The 21,955-nt window shown below is 36.3% G+C and overlaps 1 protein-coding gene across 3 annotated transcripts in view; it reads right to left on the bottom strand.

Annotated features, from left to right (window-relative positions):
* Window positions 1-21,955, bottom strand: part of PRR16 (proline rich 16) — a 144,117-nt gene that overhangs the window by 28,684 nt on the left and 93,478 nt on the right. For 2 of the 3 annotated variants that reach the window (XM_032676283.1, XM_032676282.1), the window contains exon 2: window positions 17,040-17,934. In XM_032676283.1, coding sequence (XP_032532174.1) covers window positions 17,176-17,934 — 759 coding nt within the window. In that variant the 3' untranslated portion in view covers window positions 17,040-17,175. Of the gene's footprint in view, window positions 1-1,178; window positions 1,201-17,039; window positions 17,935-21,955 lie in introns of those variants that run through there. The other variant, XM_032676285.1, reaches the window with a different exon arrangement.

The following is a 21,955-nucleotide window of genomic DNA, read 5'->3' as shown; positions in this document are numbered from 1 at the left end:
GGTGAAATTTGTCTACTTCTGCTGGTGCTGAATTTGCCTACAAGTTTATAATCAACCCTGATTTACAGTCATGGAGTATTTAACACAGAAAGGCCAACAGGCTGAAACTGACTGCAGACACTACAGGGTTTTCACATTGAAAGAGGGTCATTAACCTCTATTTTCAAAGTGCAGTGTGTGATTACAGAACAGAGAGACAGCTGTGTGTGATTTTAAACCTTGAGCAACATTTACAGCAGAGCAGTGAATATGAAATATTATTGTGTAACAGATTAGCACATGGATTTCAAGGTGCCAATACTATAAAATTAAATTATATTTTTACATGATTAGTGGTGGATCAATTGCAATTCCACTTTTTTGGACACTTAAGTGAAGCACGCAATATTTTGGTAAAAACACATGCAACAACAGACTCATTTATCAGCCTCCAACTTGGCCCTCTCCTTTTATGCATTGCTACATAAAAAATTCTAGTAAAAAGCTCAAAACAAAACAGCTCCCCTTCAATTAACTGAATTAAAAGCAACAAAGACAACAACAACAACAAAAAACCAAAACACAAACCCAAATAACAATATTGTGTTTGTAATATTTTCAGCTGTTTTGTCATCAGGTTTCAACTACATCTAAAATACAGAAGTCATCACTCCTCATGATTATTTGCACTATGCAACCATAAATCTAAAGTACAAAAGGAGATATTAATATTTCATATTCCTTTCTTTCAAAAGGTAATTTTGGGGAAAACAAACAATGAATGATTACTCAAGATTAAATTTTGAGAATAAAAGTTTCTCTTTCTGGAAAACCCAGAATGCTACTTTTATTATCTTTGAACCAAAGAATTGTAACAGGGTATGCCTATATTGAATGAAATTTGATATATACAGTCAAAATATATAATAAATAATTTTATTATATTATATATAATTTAAAAATGCTCTGACTTTTTAGAAGTCCTGATTTCAGAGATAAAATTAATGGATATATACTTTTTAGAGTAATTAAACCATAAGGAAATGGAATAACAAGGGAAAACGAACAAAGATTTTGGGGCCTTCAGAAGTTTCATAAGTGAGAAAGAACAGCTGAGGACCACCTCTCCAAGGTGAGTGGGAACTGTTTTCTTCAGTATCACCAGAACAGGATAGCACAGAGTTGATGAATATACATCAGGCATTTTTGGCTTTATTTCATCTGAAAGGGGGAAAAGCAGCAGAATTTTACTTCCAGTATACTCATAGATTTGAAAAATTGAAATCATACATCCTTTTTCACTGAATGTTTTAATGGCCAAAAATGCCATTTTCCTTGTCTAATGAAAATCAGAAATATCAGTTCAGCTAAGTTACATTTTTGGTTATCTGGTATCTGTGGTTCAGCACTTAATATCAATTCTGCAAGTGATTTCAAACAGTTCAAGTCTGAATAGCTAAGGTGGCAAGCAGCTCTTGTTAAGTTCATACAATGTTCTCCTTCTACTAAAGAGTTATTTGAACTATCACGGAATTTTTCAGGTTTTAATTTTCCAGGGATTTTCACTCCTAACTTATATGCAGACAGATCTGTCACTGTCACTATGTATGAACCTCAGAATCCATATGACACTATATAACTCATCACAGCCACTGCAAAGAATCCTTGAATTGATACCTCAAGCTGAAGCTTCTGTCTCTAGAGTAGATATCTGACTTTTTTTGAGTGCTCATCCTTGTGCTAGATTATTACAATGTGGTTTAAATGGCAAAAGATTTGGATATAGGAATTGTATCCAAATTGTTTTAAGTCTAATCAGAAATATTATCTGGAAAGAAACATTTCACACGTTCTCACCATAGGCAGTTGGGTACACAGCCTCAAATATATCTGGTGCGCATCTTAGTAAGTGCCCATCTCTTAGTAAGTATCAATATTAGATACATTATTTATTTTAGTGATTGGTAAATACTCCTTAGAAGTAATCCTGTAGCAAGTCTCAAAGCAGTGGAGGATTGCTTTGTCTCAGTACACTATGTAAGCAGTAGGTTTCTCTCAAGTTCCATGAGCACAGTCTTTTTCAAGCTGGATTTACAAAAAGTGGCTATGAAATTACTTCCATAACCTTAATAACCTGGTACATGCTGGATGTGCCATGTAAGTGCTGTGAAGTGGGCCCCTGTGAGCCTCATGAACTTCAACACCACCAAGGTCATTCTGCATTGTGCTGGGGTAACCTCCAGTATCAGTATAATTCGGGGGATGAACAAATCGAGAGCATCCCTGCCAAGAAGGACTTGGAAATGCTGGGGGATGAGAGGCTGGACACGAACTGCCAATGTATGCTTGCAGCCCAGGAACGCAACTTTGTCCTGGGCTGCATCAAAGGCAGTGTGGTCAGCAGGCCAAGGGATGTGATTCTGCTCTCTACTTTGCTTTTGTGAGATCCCACTTGGAGTGCTGTGTCCAGCTCTGGGGTCCCCAGCATAGGAAGGACATCATCCTGTTGGAGCAAATCCAGAGAAAGGACACAAAAGTGGTTAGAGGGCTGGAGCACATCTCCCATGAAGAAAGGCTGAGAGAATAGAATGTTCTCATATTGTTCAGCTGGGACAAAAAACTCAAGGGAGACTTTATTGCAGCATTCAGACTAGATATAAGGAAGTCAGTTTTTTTTAATGATGAGGTTAGTGGAACACTGGAACAGGTTTCTCTAAGAGCTTATAAATTCCCTATCCCCGGAAACAACCAGGGTCAGTTTGGACAGGACTTGGAACAACCAGATGTAGCTGAATGCTCCCCTGTTCATTGCAGGGGGTTGGAATAGATAATCTTTAAAGGTCCCTTCCAGCCCAAACCACTCTATTATTTGATAATTTGACTCATAAACACAGACAGATTTTAAGAGGCAGATTAAACATGTTTCAATTTTATAGCTTACTGTGGCAGTGAGTAAAACCAAGTATTAGGGACATTAGACATCTCCTGCATAGATTTTTTTTAGCTGAAGCTGCTAGTAAGAGATGTCAATCTCTTTTTCTCTCTCCCCTCTTCTTGTCCCTTTGTGATTTTCATCAACTGCCTTGGCCAGTATCTACTTCATAAATGCATGATTCTAAAAATTCTTTCTGACAGCTGTTTCTAATTTATCTTTGTCCATGCCCTTTTCAAGCTGCATATCCTTTCATTATTACAGTAGGTCCAATTCACCCTGATGCAATAATCTAGGCACTGGCTCTAGTGATGTTTTTGGTCTTGCCTATTCAGTGGGTTAATTTTTGCCTAAGCTATTTAAAATGATATTTCAATGCAATTCCCTTTTAACTGTCATGTTCTATAAGACGCATCTGTACTTCTATAATTTCCATTTACTCCCAGGATCACTTCTATGGCTTTTATGAAATGTCACCTATTTCATGCTGCACTTCTTTTTTTTGAAATCTCAGAAATGGTCTTAGGCTTCCTGTGGTTATGTTAGTCATAAGAGTTCAAAAGAAAAACTTCCTGTTCAGCCAAAGAACTTCCAGGCATTATGAGAATTTAAAAAAAAAAAAAAAAAAGAAGAAGAAAATATACAAAGATGTGGAACGAAAGCAAATGTTCCCTGTCAATTCCTTGTATATTCAATAGAAAAGTAACAAATGTTATATGTTTCATCATTTTGTGTCATGTGGCTTTCAGGAAAAAAATTTTGTGAAGACACCATTTAAAGATTACCTATAAAACTACTAAGCTGGGATATCAGACAGTGGTGATGCAGTTCAGAATACTTTCTAGGTGGGCTTGATATTCTTGTATTCTTCTTTCATCCTTTCTTCTTCACCTCTACTTCACCCGCTGCTTTCCACCTCAGTGTGGTCCTTCCTTTCATTGCCTATTCATTCTCTCCAAAGCTCTCTGCTTTTCAGCCCTGCAATTTCATGGCAGAACTTTGACAATATTTCTTCCACCCTGTTTCTGTGCTGTAAATTAAGGTTTGGACCTTTGGAGGGGGTAATAGGTAATAACTTCTTGTTGCTCTCTGCCATACTTGCTGCAATCAGCAGCCTCCCAACAAACATAACCCTCAGCAACACCCCAGGTCCCAGCATCTGATGCTTACTAACCTTTGACAGATATTAAAGAGACTGAAACCATTACTGTCCAATAAACTTTTTTGTCTTAAAAAAAGGCAAGAAATAACAGCATAAGCTTGCAGTTGCTTGCTAGAACACTGTTATGTACAGATATGCACCCACAGAAATGCTTATAAATGTTTTTAAATTTTTCGTGTTTGAAAGAGTAGCAAGCTCCTCCACTCAAGTTGGAGCTCTGTCTTTTTAAAATAAATTATTAAAGTATCATTCTAAAATTATATGCCCAGAAAGAAGCCTCATATTTTGAAAGTTTGACCAAAGGAGCATTTTTTTTCTAGTTTTTCAAATTTTCTGTTAGCTACATTTAAATATGTTCTTGCATATAAACATGGGCATGCCATAATAGCTGGGAGAAAGAAAATATTTTTAAAATTTAATATTTTTAAAAATATTTTAAAATTTTTAAAATTTAAAATCCCAAAATGCTTGCTACTGAACATGCTGAAAAAGCTTCTAATGCAAAATGAATGTGGCACCTGTACAGTTTGGACAGCCAAAAAACTCTCTGACAGTAAGTAAAAATGATGAAAATGAATATGCAAAATTTCTTGGGTTTTGATATCTCAAGTCACTTTAAGCTCTTGGGTTTAGGAAGGAATTAATAAAAAATTAGAAATGACCAAAAAGTTCTCCAAAGAAAAGAGGCAAAACAAACTTTTCTCTGTTGTACATCACATGAAACATATGGTAAGTGATAAACAAGTTACCACAATAAATTGTGTCCATATGAAGAAACTAGGGACCCAAGAGAACAAGTAAATCCCATGAGTTACTCTGAGTTACAGTTACTCTGTTCACCCAATAGCTGCATTTCTCTCCTTCGCAGGTCCTCCTTGAGAAATAAGGCAGGGAAAATGTCTTTTAATCACCCTTTCCCTTCACTTTTCTTCATCATCCCTTTGCACATCACAGCTGCCTGCCTTTAGGTGGGTCCAATTTGCCCAGGAATTAGTTGTCCAGGGCTCATGCTGTAATTTACTCTCAGCCTTCAGAAAAACAGAGCTGTGAGGAAGATTGAGTCTACAATGCTTATCTACATCAACAATATAACACTGTTTATAAACCTAATTTGTACCGTAGTATCTGCTCTATTAAATAGCAACTACCTTTGACTGTAACTAAAAATCATGTGTTTTTTTGCTTATATTCAGTGCAATTTGTGGTACAATACTCCAAGCTACTTGCTTAACTCATGTATCACCTGGTGATGGTCAGTGAGCCCTATGTTGAAAAAATTTAAAGTAAATTTGACCTCAGATCCTTTTTATTTAGAGAGGGAAGAGGCAGTTCTAGTTTTGAAAAGCCTTTGTCATTGCACCACAAATAGGAGATTATACAGTTTATAATTTCATAATCAAGCCATACATATACCTAGAGTTTTCTGAAAAAGTTTCCTGCACTGTGTTCCTTCTATTTAGTCCTTTTAACATAAAATAAAATGAATTGAAAAGCATACCATGTGAAATTGAAACTTGAAGAAAATTCTTTGATTTTGTTCATGTAATGTATTATAAAAACAGTTCTAGTATAAATTCTTTCTCTGAAGATCAGAAAATGGCTGTCAGTATCAAGATTTGATTTTAATGATTTCTCCCTCATCCCGGATGGAAGCATACACGATTTACAAAAAAATTAGAACTGCTCTAACAAAAATATTGTGTGGAATCCAGACTGCCAAAATACTATATAATTTACTTTTTTGAGCATTACAACTGCATATTAGATCGCACTCATGTTTTTACTTTGTATCAATTTTTTTCTTAACTAGTATTCAACTTCAATTTCTCAAGACAGACTCAGAAATTCTTCTTTATCTTAGATTAACTGGAACTGAAAAAATAATGTTAGGTAGTGAAAGAATAGCAAAAGATAGTCACAGGTCCATAGGTTCCACTGTGCTATAGTGGGTTTACTTTAGCTGGCTGCCACATGCCCAAAAAGCCCCTCTATCACGCCCCATCCTCAGCTGGACAGGGGAGAGAAAATACAACAAAAGGTTCATGGGTCAAGATACAGACAGAGAGAGACCATTCAGCAATTACCATCACAGGTAAAACAGAACCAACTTGGGAAAATTAGTTTAAATCATTGCCAATCAAAGATCAGCGTAAGACAATGAGAAATAAGGACAAATATAAAACCACCTTCTCCCCTCTCCTCTCTTCTTCTTGGGCTTAGTTTGACTTTGAATTTCTCTACCTCCTTCCTGTCAGCAGTGCCAGGGGACAGGGAATGTTGGTTACAATCAGTTCACGTCACATTGTCTCTATCTCTCCTTCCTTCGCAGAGGGATGACTCCACACTTCCACTGCTCTAGCGTGGGGTCCCTCCCATAGGAAACAGTCCTTCATGAATTTCAACGCGAGTCCTTCCCATGGCATGCAGTTCTTCACAAATTGCTCCACCACAGGTCCCCTGTGAAGTCACAAGTCCTGCCAGCAAATCCTTTCTCCATGGTGCCACAGGTACTGCCAGGACAGAGCTGCCACACAGGTTTCCCATGGAGTCACAGCCTCCACTTGCTCCACGATGCCCCTCCACGGGCTGCAGTGGGACAGCCTGCCTTACTATGGGCTGCAGAGAAATCTCCGCTCTGACACCTGAAACACCTTCTCTCTCTCCTTCACTGACCTTGGGTTGATTCTCTCACATATTCTCACTTTCCTCTCCCAGCTGCTGTTGTGCAGCTTTTTTTACACTTTCTGAACTATGTTATCCCAGAGGTCCTACCAACATCGCAGACAGGCTCAGCCTTGGTCAGCAGTGAGTCTGTGTTGGAGACAGCTGCAACTGACTCTTTGTAACAAGGGGGACATCTTCCCACAGAAGCCACCCCTGCAGCCTCTCCCCTGTCTCCCCCCCAGACTTGCCACAAAAGCCCAGTACCATGAACATGCACTGCTGACAGCACAGCTGCAGGACAAGGTTCCCAGGGCCAGACCAGAACACACGCGACACAAACAACAGATCAGGGACAAAACTGCACCTTTATTGAGTGCTTTATTGAGCTGTCCCTACAGCTGAAAAGTGGCAGTTCTGGTGGGATTCAGGGCACCAATGTGTCTTTGTGCTTCAAGAACAGTGGGCAGGTCCTCACACAAAATTTCCTGTTAAACAGAAAGCCAATACCTACTCTTAGTAATTTCTAATATGTATCTTTTTTCCTAAAATCTTACAGCACTTTGACAAAGCTCTCTGCTTTGTATTTCCAGCATTTAAAGCTTCCATTCATAGATCAAATTTTTCTTGAAAACACACCATACAAAACACTGGTGCTTGAAAGCTGATGAAATATTCATTTAAACATGATTTAAAAGATCCATTTCATGTCTGAGAGACAAATAATTAATCTCATGCATGTATGGTTAATGAGTGGTAGTGAAACAAACTTGTTAAAAGAGATACTAGTATATACAAATGCTTGTCTCAGCCTGTGAATTCAGACTAAAGATCAACAGTGGAGCTTGTTAGAGCAAGGTTTCCCTTCAGTAAGGTACCTCAATAAGGTCAAATTTCTAGAAACCAATGAGTCAGTTATATTTACAACCTTATTTCTTGTTCTTCTAGCCTTAAAAGAAGTGACTGAATACCACGTTTTTGTACAGCTGGAGCTAAATATCAGAAAAAAGAAGAGGCTGAAAATGAACAATGTATGCGAAAAAAGCATTAATGCTACAAAATTTAAATACTGAGCCTTAAGTTCATATGTATTTACTGTTCTGCTTCAGCGTTTCCCTTGTTTAATGCTTCTTCTGCCTAAGCAATACAATTCAGTCTCTAAAAGCTGTTTCCCACATGGAATAATGGAAAACAGTTTTAGTAGACTTACTCTGATGTGTGTGTGATCAGAAATGACCTGAAAGTACACCAAATTACAAACTACTTGGAACAAACTCTTTCATTTTCTGTACTTTTGCACTGAACACTGGCATAATCGGCCTGTATATCACAATGACAAGTTCAAACCTAAATGACAATAAACCAAAATGCAAATATATGCATTTTAAGATCACTAACAAAACAAAGGACAAAGTCAATGTTAGCTGTTGGCTTTCAGATGTAGACACATTTTTCTAAAATAATTTTCTCATCTCTTCTTGCCCCTAGGATATGATATCTTTTTCATGCACATTAATAATAATCTACTCAACATATTGTAACAAAATATTTTACTAATTAGAACAGTGCTTAGAATTGTCATAAACTGAGGATTATTTCAGTATCTATGAGTCTTTTCCAGGTTTTGGCAAAACCCAAGTTGAAATAGCTCTCAAATAGTACAACTGCTCTCCAAGTAGTGCCTACTTAAAAGTCTGCAAGTTAGACATGCTCTTAAGATACTAGTCTTGTATTTAAAAATCAGGTCATGACTGGGAAAAAAAATCAGTCTGTAAAGTATTCAGGGTCATATAAAGTTGTTTACAGAGATTTCAAACATATAAATTACAAATTATGAATGACCATAGCTGTATTTCTACATTTCTTCAGGAGGTGTGATTACTAAAAAGTTTTAAACAAATCTATCACAAAATTATATACTTTATCAGTAATATATTATGAGCTTGTAAAAATATTTTAAATAAAATTTATAACAAATAGGGACTTAATATGAAAAAAAATTATGAGGGATTATGAAAATAAATGCGTCATCAAAATTTGGCCTATTGGTTTATACAGGCTTTCTTGTACAGACTCGTAACCAATGTCATGAATCAGTTACTATGTCATTGCATGTACATGCAGAAAACGTTCTACACAAGCTGTTGGAAGAGTCTTAAAATTCCTTTTAGTGAACTACTAAGTTTTTTGTCAAAACTCATGGGAACAGAAAATCTTTATCAGATGAGTCTCTTTCCCAGCCTGTTCAGTAATTATTTATATTATACATGTTTATCCAAATTCCATGGAATTTATTGTTCTGTTGATTGTTACTTTCATTTTTTTTGTAGGTCAGTTTTTCACTAACTAGTATTTCAATTATCAGAGTTTCTCAGAAGTTGAAAATGTGAGCATTACTAATGCACTTAAAAATACCAAATGTGTTATATAGCACAAAGGAATCAAATACATTTTTCCCCTCTTTTCTTCCTTTTTTTCTCCCCATTTTTGTTTGTTTGTTTCCTTGCTTCCAGTGTTTTGTTGTGTTTTTGTTTGTTTGGTGTTGGTTTGTTTGGTTTGGTTTGGTTTGGTTTCTGGGGTTTTTTTAAACAACTCAAAATTGAAGTTCAAAAAGAGAAAGAAAAATACACAGTTTCTTCATTATACTTGCTAGGATAGAAATAAAAATAATTTCTCAACAAGTCCTTAGCAGAAAAAAAGCTTAACTACTATCTTATTAATGCAAATCAGAGTGGTGCTATTTCTGTTGCTAAAGATCCATTTGTGTTTCATTCGTATCTGCAGTGATTATGTTTTAGAAAATAAACACCCATGAAAAGCTCTTCCTTGTGGATTCATTACTTTATTCATATTATGATTACCTTAATTCTTATAAGAAGATCTATTTTACTAGAAGGATTACTTAAATCACATCATAACACAACTCAAAATCTTATTTTGATTATATTTTATCCCCAGTTATTTTGGTGATATATGAAAACATTTTGAGTGTATTCTTATCATGCTTTGTAGAAACCAGTCAAGTCAAGGCAAAAATTCACATCTCTGTGACAAGGTTGATTCTTTTTCCACTCTCCTCTTTCATAGACTCAACGATTTGGGGAATAAAAATTTTTTCAGACAGCTTGGGCCACTCAGTTGGTTCACTGCTGCACTGAAAAAGTGCCTGTAGTTCACTTATTGTAGAGATGACACAGGAATGATCAGCAAAGGTACCTTAGGATGGTTTTCCCAAAAACAGTGCAGGGTTAAATGTATAATAAGTCACATCAGCACTGGAATTTGAAGAGCATTTGTCTATGGCTGCATCAACTGACTGATATTGAGGCTGATTCCTGCACAGATGACAAAAAATTTGGCTGCCAAAGTATTTGCCCATACAGCTCCTCTGCAGTATTCTGTTCTGCTGCAGATTTTACACACAGGTACACGAAGATGGCTTATTCTAAAATCGTGATTCTAGTGGGTAAAGAAGCACTTCCATATATACCCATAAAAGGCTTCCAACCCATTCATTTCAAGCCACCAAGTACAATTGTTCATTAACAGCCTGAACAATTTGTACCGAGTTGTGCCTGTTTATAAAAAACAAAGTTTGACACTTTAATTTTCTATTGCTTCTGGCATGCTTAAGTGATTCTTTTTTTTTCATCTCTCTTCTTTGTCAAGTACAAAATTGCACCTGCTGGCAACATCATAAAAGTATATTTTTCATCTGTCTTATAATGAAAGGTGTATAAGTTCTTTTAATGGCTAACAGAAAGCATTAGAGTAAATTACTTTGCCTTCCTGCTTACCACTGTAGACCTTCGAAGTATTTTCCTTAGACCTAGTGTGCCTCCTTTTTAAGAGAAAGACAATATTAATTCAAAGACTTCATATTGTGGATTACTGATTACTTTTCCAAGTGAGTTCTTACACAGCTCACTGTGAAGAAACTTAATCTCATTTCTAGTCTGATTTTATTTACTCGGACAACAGAATTTTTTTTCTTTTACTCTATTAATGGATCCTCTCATGTCAGAAACATTTTTTCCACAGAATTAATGAATAAGTTTCCTTCTAAACATTTAATTAGGTCAAGCAAATCACAGCCAGAAAATTCAAACTTGCAGAAAAGTTTTGAGAGTATGAAATACAGTTACTTTATTTTTCCTGACTTTTAATTTGCACTATCTCTTTCTGAAGATCGATTATAAGGAAAGGACATTTTCCAGTAACAGCCCACTAGATCTTGGCACTCTTGGACACTCTGTGGGGGGGAGCCTGCCTGGATGGCAGGTACCCAAGACAGCTGCTCTATCACTTCCTCTTCTCAGCTGGACAGGGGAGAGAAAACATAACAAAAGGGTCATGAGTCAAATTAGGGACAGGAAAAACTACCTTGTCCCAACTTCTTCTTTCTTCCTGGGCTCAGCTTCACTCACAATTTCTCTATCTCCTCCCTGCCAATGGTGCAGAAGGACAGGGAATGTTGGTTACTGTCAGTTCACCACACATTGTCTCTGCCTCTCCTTCTTTCACAGACCTTTAAAGGTCATCTAGTTCAATCTCCCTGCAATAACCCATCAAGGATGCTGCAGAGAATCAAGAGGAACCTCAAGGCCTTGGGACAACTCGTCAAGGGATCTGGAGCACAAGTTGCATCCTAGATTTGAAGCAGTACAGGGACATAGCCAATTAGCTTCAGTATCAGGAGTCCAATTAGAACATTAGCTCCAGTATACAATCATCAATGTATTTGCAAAAAACAAAAATATTCTGTAAGCACTGTGTATAAACAATATGATAGTATCTCTTTGTATGAACAAAGAGATAATATCATAATGTTTTGGTTTTCACCTTCTTTTATCCAAGAAGGAGACTGACATGTATTACTAAGTTTTACTTAGCAAAATCAATGTTGAACTGGAAAGGAAACAAACACTTCTATGAGAAATTCTGTCACTGACTGGCTTTTTACGTGCTCTCTTAAGCTTGAGGTGACTCAAGATTAAGTTTAAAGTAATGATAAGAACCCTATTTAAAGAAAACCAAGCTCTTAGATTGATGTTGTCATCATCAGTTGAGGAATATACTTAAATATATCTGTTTAAAGTTATCTTTTTTTCAAAATTTACCTATTATTTTCCCTTCTTGTGTAGCTGTTTCCCCATTATTGCTCCCAAGATAGGATAAGAAATTAGTCAAAAGATCAAACAGAAAACACAGAGGGACAGATCTGGTATCAGAAAACTCTCATAAACACATAATTACTTATTATGAACATAATTTACAACCAACAGTGAGGTAGACTAATTTCCTTAGCAATCCAGTATACATCTAGTGTTTCAGGATACAAGAAAAAAACTCCTGAGAAGATGCAGCAATTCCTGGAGTTCCACTCTCTCTCTTCCCCAAGCAAGGCAGTATGATGTTTCTGGTCTTACTCATTGTACGAAGCATTGCTGTTGGCTACAGCAATGTAATTATGCAATGTATTGCATAATGTATTATTGCATACAAAAAATGTATTGCATAATGTATTGCATAATGTATTATTGCAATTTATGTTCTACTTCTTTTCTTGGATTAAACCTGACATTTTTCTCATCTGTCTATAAAAAACATTTTCACAGTCCTGCAATAACAAAACCAGTCCCTCAAGACATGAAAGGTTCTAGTCCCTCTTCATCACACCTGCATGAGAGATTCTCATCTGGTTTTTATAACCTGACAGGAGACTGATTACCTCAAAAGTAAGAAAACTCTGCCTCAAAATTTGCAAAGATTCAGCATTACAAAGGAGTGGGCAACCCAAACACAGTCATAATCCCACCTGCTTACACTACAGAAACAAAGTAGCCCAGCTGATGAACACAGTGCAGCTGCAATTTTTTAACAAAACACTCCAACCATGTAGTAATATAATATCGCCATTTATGAAAAAATGTGAAGAAACAGAGAACAGGAGTAGACTTGCACAGCTTGACAAGAGCCCGGGCCCCTCTCCTGCAGCAGGATACTCGGTCAAGTCCATTTTTCCCAGCAACTCCAGTCACAGCTACAAGAGAGCTCTTTTACCAAGATGAGCTAGACACATCTTAAGCACCAGGAATTAGCTTGCACATGCTCCCCAGAGCTAACCCAAGATGGACAAAATATTGACAAAATTTTGATAGAGGAACTTGCTCTCTTGGACTATTTGCCACCATAAAACAGGCTAGTGAGATAAAATCCCTCCTAATTTTTCCCAGTTAAGAGTCATCAACATGTAACTGCTACCAAAGATGAGGCTGTACTGCAGTTTGCATGCACCACTGAGCCAGTAACACCAGTTGCTGCTGCTTCAGTTATGGACTTCTTGGTCTGTGTTAATAGATAAGGAAATGTTAGGCTGCAGCATGTAACCATTGCATGTGGTATACCACAAACTTCCCCACAAAATACCGTGTAGTTATTTAACAGGTGTCAAGTATTTTTCAGATTAAGTATTCAAGACATTGTGCTTACCATGGTTTACCATAGATATTTATTCTACCACATGCCTTTGCACTTACCTCGCTTGCAAAACCTTGCTGCAATTCTGAGCCTTATGTTTTATTACTATTACTAGTTTGAACAGTGGATAGGCATTTTGCTTCTACACACACACACAGCCTCTGAAAAAGCATGGATCACAGCATATATACAGAATATGAGAAATGCTACCTCAGCAAAAATATATGCTCAGTACATGTGCCTACTGCAACAGTAAATCAGACAAGTGACATAGCAACCATAGCATGATTTTATCTCCACATGTAAAATTACTGTTCATGGTATCACTGAAAGGAAAGTCATAATTAGAACATGGAAACAAAGAGATCTCAGAAAGTCCAGAGGGCACACGCAAATCCATCTGGTAATTAAAAGATTCACACTGTTCTCTTCTTCAAAACCAATAATAAAGTTTTCTGAAAGAAGTTAATAGCAAGAGCTGTAGTCTATTTCACTTACTTCATGTCATATTTAAAAAAAAAAAATTTGATTTAATAATAAAAAATTTAGATGAATATTTGGAATTTTTTTTGTTTTCAAGAACAATGGATGATGTGATGAAAAGTGTAACAAATTCAGAAGTGAGAAGGAAGAACAATGACTTCTACTAGGTTATAGAAAAATTCATGATCTTTTCGAAGATTCCCATCTTATGTCCTTAAAAAGTATTGTTATTGGATTCCACTCTCCTAGTGTTTCTTTCTTACAACGCATTCACATGTTAGCCTTTATTAATAAGTGCCATTATTACAAATTAAGCAATTTTGATTGCTTATCTTAATTTTCCTAAATTATTTTTTCATTAAATTGATGGAAACCACCTTCTTTCTCCTTCTATTTGCATTTGATAAGGCTAGATCTGGACAATCCAGACTTTAAAATACCTTTGGGGAATCAAAACTGAATGGCAAACTGAATGGCAAACATTGAATTAAAGCTCTGAGTACTGTAACTGGACTTTCATTTTTTTCAAGTATGAATATTTCTGCAAAATACTAAGTATAATCTCAGAGATATTACACTTACATTTCAAAGGCAGACAATTCCTGTCCAGTTCTGGTTAGCTTATTGGGTTTTCCTCCGGAAAGTGTGAAGCATGCTACATTGTAGGTGTTCAAAAATGCTTCACAGAGCTTACATTCCTAATACAAATGTAAAAACCACTGCTAGTTGAATACAGTATTGCATTTGTTGTTATGCCATTTCTATCAGACAGTGTTGTAAAACTTAGAGTTAATTGTTTCCTGTGCTTTGTAAGTTTACCTGTTTTAACCTTAATTTTATCCTGTCCTGCCAATAATGTGAAATTGTTACACTGATAAAAATACCTTACAATAGGACACAGGCCAGAGACATTCTTATTAAAACAGAATTGATTCCACTTTTGCACTATGATTTAACAGAGACTTTGGGACATGTTGCACTAAAAAAAGCATGAGTTAGAAAACTTTTCTGAAAAACAATGTATTTCTGTCACATTTGGAAACTCCAGCATTTCTGGCCAAAGATAGCATTGCATTCAAAGAGATGAATCTTTTCTTTTTATAGCACAGTATTTGCACCTGTGTGAAAATTCATGAAGGGTAGCAGTTTGTGAAAAGATACTCGGGAAGCATGGGGAAAGAGAAAAGAAAGCATTTCTGAAAGTGAGGACAAAGTACAAGATAGAAATTTTGGATACCAAAACTGAACATGAACTGCTGAAATTCAGATGCTACTTAAACTTTCCAGAGCTGAGAACTTTAAACTTAACACTGAAACAAAAGTGACATTTACATGTATATCAATGCACACCTACTGAGTACAGCATCCAGTTTGGAGGTACTAAGATGTTCTTAAAAGCCCAAAGGAGAAATACTGTGCTCAGCTATCAGAAGTGAGTTCATATTGCAAAAATTAAGCCAAGTGGGGAAAGATAGTGCAGCAGATCCTACTCCCCTAAAATGATTCAGTGTTATTTTCCCTAAATTAAGATGAAACAAACATTTTATATAAAATATGTAATATTAGATTTGCATTTTCTTATAATTTCTTCTACACGGTAGCTCTTTTCAGAATGAAAAAAATACTAAGCTAACTTATAACAGGTATATGATGTCTACAGTAGTAATAAAGTCAAGATAGCAGGAATTTTCTTTTTAAAAGGAAAACCTTTACATATGCAATTTGGATATGTCCACACATAATTCCAATAATTTTAAATGTAATTTTTAACATATGAGCAAAGGAGGTAATGTGGAGTTCCAGCATGTGAGCAGAATCTATGTGACAAAAACCTCATTTGGGTAGCAAATGAGTTACTATCTCTTGCTGCCAAGTGCCAGGACTCACTTCACTTGGCAACAGCTGTCATGGGATTAAGTACAGTCAAACAATCCAAAATGTAAAGTGCATCATGAAAAACACATGGGAAGATTAAGGAAAAGAATGATTAAGCATTTAAGATTATTTCCTTCCTTAGCCTTTTATGCAGGGAATAAAGCATGAAGCTTTAGACCCTAAATGTATATTTACACAAAATACAATCTTTGTTTACTGCAGAGTTTTCCAAATGGTAGTAATTTGCTAGAATTTTTGTCATGATTATTCTTATTACTTAATTCTAAATACTATAAATGTATTGAAATATGTATACAGGGAAACAGCTTGAAGATTGGTTTTCAGTTTACCTATTACTGCATGTAAAGAGAAATTAAAATTAAAAATCTGTTTTGTCTAGTTTTGTCTGTTTCATCACAAAGTACCTTTTACATTTCAGCTGAAATAAGAATATTTTTTTAGTATGGTATTTGCTATTGGCCATTTGAGATTAATTTGGAACAAGTTTTGTAAATAACAGATTTATTATCAGATTTCCTTCACTGACTGGATGTTTTTTAAACTGTAAGTCCCTGTAATTCGCTTTGTGAGAATAAAAGGATGTTCTTTCATAAAATAATTAAAAACACTGAGGACTTTTTTTCAACTAGTAAGAATATTAATTGGGTTCACCATCAAAATGTGATAACATGTAAAATATCTTGTTTTGCAATGTTAATGCTCCATAATTGCACAGAGCTTTTCAACTTCAAAGCTCTTTACATGAATTAAGTGGATGTCCCTGAAGGCCTTAGGCAACATGTTCATTGCCTTCAAAAGAGATTTGCACCAGACAAAAGCTTTGGGAAAAACATAGGACTGGGTTTTGTTTTTAAAATCTACTGCCATTGCACGAGATAAAATATCACTACCATTTTGAGGATGGAGCAGTGGAAATACAGGGGAACTGAATGGGGGTCTCCCTGCTAATCATAAAACTCTGTACTTTACATTGGCTGTGACACACTGAGCAAGTGAGAAACACAAGATAACTCGGTTTTTCAGAGCCACACCAACATATATTTCAATTATTTCTTTACTTCCCCACCAAAGAGCAAGCTGCCTGAAAGTCCAATGATTACTTCCTACTGCACCACTCCACACACAATGCATTTGTTCAAGCAGTCATGCAGAGAAAAATGCATTTGCAGTCAAACGCTGTTAGCTGGTACTACACTTTGCCTCATCAAAAGACATTTTAAAAGCCCCAAAACCCAGGAGCAATGTTTATTGCCTCATGTCAGATAGGCTGAAATCTGTCACAGATCACTATTCAGTATTTTCGTACTGAACTTTCTTTTCATTGTTTTTTAAACCATGCTACATTTAAGAAACTGCTAAATAATGAATATTTTTTCAGCATCCTTTGGCTTAATGGTATTTTTGGTGGGTACAAATAAGATCAACAGTATTCCTCTTTGTACTTACCATGTGATTTTTATGCCACTCCACTGGACACAGGGAGTAATACATTGGGTCTTTTTATTGCTCAAGTAGAAAGTGCTCATTACCTATTTATGTTTATATATAGGAAAAAATAAAGAGTTATTACAAGTGGCATACTTCACACTGTTGTAGTGGTTGATTTCCTCAAGATGGTCTTCTGGGGTTTTGGTGCAGTTTGTGGAGGCACAGTTGCAGGTCTTGGAGGAGGAAAGCTATTACTGGGACTTATCCCCAACCCTCCATTTTCCAGAGGAAATGGAGGCAGTGGAGGTGGTGGAGGTGGCAGAGGAGGGCACTGGTGTGGCAGCTTTCCAGCAACATGGGCCGAGTCACTGTGCAAGTGCACCTCCCTGTTTTTAATGTTATACCGAACATCACAGTCAGGGCAGTAACCGTGGTACTGCACTTTTTCACTAAATCGTACCCGTTCCCTTGCTCCCAGCTGAGGACACCGTTCTTTCTCAGGTCTGTGCATCAGAGGCTGCACCACAACTTTCTCCAAATTATTGTTCGGTATACAGCACACATCTCCATTTGGGATGCGGCTGGGCCCAACTGGCAAGCCCCCATTTCGCAGCAGGGTGCCGTTCGTCTTGACTGGGTTGGCCAAAGGAGGCAGCCTGGGAGGTTCATCACACTTGACAGGCGTCAGTCGTGGTGGAGGTGGAGGCGGGTTTGGCTTCCGCAGCACAGTGAGGATGGCAGAGGGGTGTGCAGGCGGCTTGATGAGAGGGGGGTTGCTGCGCACCTTGACTTTCTCCAAGCTGGAAGCTGTTGTGCTGCTAGAGCTGCTGTTAAGTGTGTCTGTTTTGGAACTGTCTGTCATCTCATCCTCCAGCTGCAGATCAGACGTCAGTGTGTCAATTTGGTCAACCACCTGCACAACAGCCAGATTGAAAATGGTGAGAAAAACCTTGACTCAGAGAAGGTAGGGAAAAACAAAAGCCCTCTCCACTATCAGTTTGTCCTCCCCAGAACTGAAGCATCCAATTTGTTTGAACATTATTTCTTTTTTCCTGTCAACATAATAAAATAATAATAATAAAAATGACAACAACAATAATGATAAGGATGGCTAGTTTGCTAGCTTATCACCTGAATACAAGAGAAATATAACTTGAAACAGTCTAGAATGAAATTCCCTTTCTTTCCCTCCAGGGTTTACTTGGTAATATCATAGTAAGTGAAGTGTAATCCTTCAATATTATGTTTTTCCTTCCAGTGCAGCAGGAGACAGAATTGTTCAACTTTAGCTTCTACATGACAGCTTCTGAGCCTTAAACTTCTGCACAGTATCTTTTAGCTCTGACCTTTCAAACAGTAGATGTGCTGTATAGGCGATATTATATTCCTACAATCATAAAAGTGGTACACATTTTCCTGACAATTTTTTAACATAAAACAGGCTCTGCGAAACAACTTCCCTCTTGCATTATCCACCTTCATGAATATTTTCTGTAAGATCTGAAATCCCCCGAAACAATCTTTTGAAACAAACCAAAGTTTTCCTCTACCTCCCATATTTCTGTTTGTAGATTCTACAATGTTAGATCTTTTCTAGTCTTCAAGGCCCTCTTTTTCTACTGATTTTTCATAGGGCATGCAACCCATGTCACCTTTACTTGGTAGAGAAAGTTTGTCTGTGACAATTAAAAGCCCTTCCTGAAAACTGCATTTCACTCAGTACCTATTTGAACAACTCTAACTACAAATTAAATGTAACTACAACAGATACTACAGGAAGTAAGAATACATTTAAAAACTGAACTCTGTCCTTTACATCCTCACAAGATATACAACAAATAATCAGTAACTGAAATGTTGCTAGCTAACTTTGGTGCATGAACAAAAAGCTTGAGCCATTGCCTGGTGTTCTTGTGGGTGATCTTTGATGTTCTGGAGGGGGCAGCCCAGTACATCTGAAATAAAACTAGATGCTGTCATTGTGCCACAGAAACTTTCATTTCTACTTCCTGCTTTCAGTAACTTGACTGTAATACTACTGCTTCAAACCAACACTATTTTTAGGCATATGAGCCATATATTAACTGCAAAAGAATTGACAGTCATTACTGAAGGCAGTGACTCTTTTTTAAGCCAAACCAGTCACTCACTTATGTGTTCCGTAGTAAACAGTAAATAATAAAAGCAAAACCACCATAAAATGAAAAAGCACTTCAGCTTTCACTGTTCATACTGTAAGCTCAGAGTTGCATAATACAAAATTCATGAAAATTCATATGCACCAATTCAGTTCACTGTCTTCCTTCTCCTAAAACCAGCAAACATGCAAATAAGCATGATTCAGAAAGAGAGCTTTCAAACATCTTTGAAAAAAATTTACAATATTTTTACACTAAAAGACCAAAAGAATCGCTCATTTATTCAGTATTCAAAGCCCAGTACTATGTTGCATTTCAGTTTCTATTTTGGCACTTTGATTTTTATCAAAAAAGGAATAAAGAAAAAGTATACCCTTAAAAGACAGACATTAAATCCCCCAAATAATCAGAATTCAAAATATTATTCTAGAAGTTGAAATGTACAGTTGAACTCTAGTAACTGTCAGATCCCAAACATCCCCTCCAGGGTACAGCATACAACTACTCTTGGAAACTTCACAATTAAGGTAGACAAATCACACCAGTATCAAAATTCATAGGAAGAATGAGTCTACAAGCGAAAGAACTTGCCTTATCACCTTCCATTACATAAGCAGACCAAGGTAGAGAGATCCTCCCAAAAGGAAATAGGAACAAGGAAAAGACAGTCATTTTCTGGATAGTAATCCTGAAATTTAGGCATCCATCTACAAGCGTAATACGGATTAAGTAAATATTAGGGTCTGGCTAAATATACTATTGCATTCTAATTTCTTTTAATAAACTATAACAGTTACAGAATGGAGTGATGCAGCATGAACCAAAGAAATTTCTTGGCAAGAAAAGAAAGAGAAAAATTATGTAGCACAAATGTCATGAAATGGCAGACCCTGGTGAGAAAATTTGCATCCATTCAGACTGTCCTTTTGGCAGTGCAAAAACTTTCTCAAGAGTAACAAGAAAGTCTGTTATTAGCTGCCCTTCAAGTTAATGACTACAGAGTTTATCTTTTGTCTTCCGGGCAAATGTACAGTGCACATCAGAATTTTTTTTGTCATTTATCCATTTGTAAAACATAAACCCAGCATGAAATGGCTCTGACATAATAATATAGTTTATCTGTCCAGATTCATTCCCACTACAAGTTGTGATTCTGTGTACTGTTATTTTCTTTTGCTTTTTTATCCCAGAAGGTAAAATTCAAATAAGTTGAAAAAGTAACAAGAGAACCCCTAACTAACACAGTGAAACTGACATAGTTAAAAAGAAAAAATGAATGTTGAGAAAAACATAGGCTGTTTCACAATGCAAATTCTAAGGAGGTGAGAGAATATAAAAAACCAAACAAACAAACACACAAACAAAAAGTGCTGTTCTAGTGAATCTGTCCAGTGAATTTTTCCATTTTTTCAGTTCTGGAATAAAACACATGTACAAACATTGGGGATACACCATTTCACAGCCTGAGAAGCTTCTTAGTCATTAACCAGATGTGAGCTCTGCTGAGATGCCTACTTCTCCCCTGATAGCTATATCCTGAGGCTTCACGTTGTAGAATCCAGTATGACACTCCTGAATGAACCAGGATATCAGTTTATTCTTATCCTCTTTCTGGGTTGGTACTGGATAATAATATTAGGTGCCCAGTGGGGATGGAGTTGGATTTTTCTAGCAGAATTCAAGAATTGATCAGTCTGTTAGCACATGGACAGACCCAAAATATTTTATCCTGAAATCTAAGTAATTCAACAAGTCAAATCTATGCTTACATCTTATAAATACGTGTGGATGGAGCTTTTGGATGGTTTGGTTTTTATTTGGTTGGGTTTTTTTTAATTATTATTTTGACAGTAGCTGCACAATAAGCAGAAAAAAATTTTGAATAAAGCAAATTTAATGTAGATATTATGTTTATCCTTCACCTCCAGCTTACTGATTGAAAATTATCTTGTAATCTCTTGTCCTTCTAGGTTTTTTAAATGTAGACTCAAGCCGTTCTCTTCACTAATGCTCAAACTACAGAGATGATCAGCAACAACAACATCTGTAGAACATAAGAATGTATAATCATCATTTAGAATCAGTGATCAGTTGATATTAATTAAATCTCATTTTTTACCTAAACCCAAAACAGCAGGCATATGTTTAAAAAACATCACTAACAGTAATTTACCAAAAAACTAATTAAAGCAAATGAACACAAAACCTCACCTCAGCAAACAACAGAAATTGAGAAAAGTGGAATTAGTTATGATTCCTAATTATTTTGCTTTTTCTTGTTCTTTTAATTTTTTTTGTAGACACACTAGCCTTTCAGTACATTTGGGGAAAAAAGTGTTAATTATGAACATTCCAATTAGGAAACAGTCAAGCACTCAAATGAACTAGTGCTCCTAAATCACTCAATACAGAGAGGCTAACTTATCACAGAATCTTGAATCACAGAGTATTTTGAGTTGGAAGAGACCCACAAGGATCATCAAGTCCAAATCTTAAGCAAATAGCCCATATTGGGATTGAACCTGCAACCTTGGCATTATTAGCACCCAAGTGAGTTATCTTGTTAGGTGCCTCTACACTGAGCACCTAGCTGCAAGAATAAGTACAAGGTAAAAAATCAGTGTTGTATGACTATGAAAATCACAGATGTTTGCTAAAGCAAATGAACATTACGGCTGTTGAGTTCTTGGTTGTCAATGCACTGATTTTTAATACTTTTAAATACCCTTCTGAAACGTTTTTATAGTCAGAAGGTTTTCTCAAGGTATCTGAACTAATAACTTGAATATTAAAAGA

This window comes from Chiroxiphia lanceolata, chromosome Z, assembly GCF_009829145.1.
Source record: "Chiroxiphia lanceolata isolate bChiLan1 chromosome Z, bChiLan1.pri, whole genome shotgun sequence".
Lineage (NCBI taxonomy): Eukaryota > Metazoa > Chordata > Aves > Passeriformes > Pipridae > Chiroxiphia > Chiroxiphia lanceolata.
Note: the sequence above shows the minus strand (reverse complement) of the source record. Positions and strands in the feature narration are given on the sequence as shown.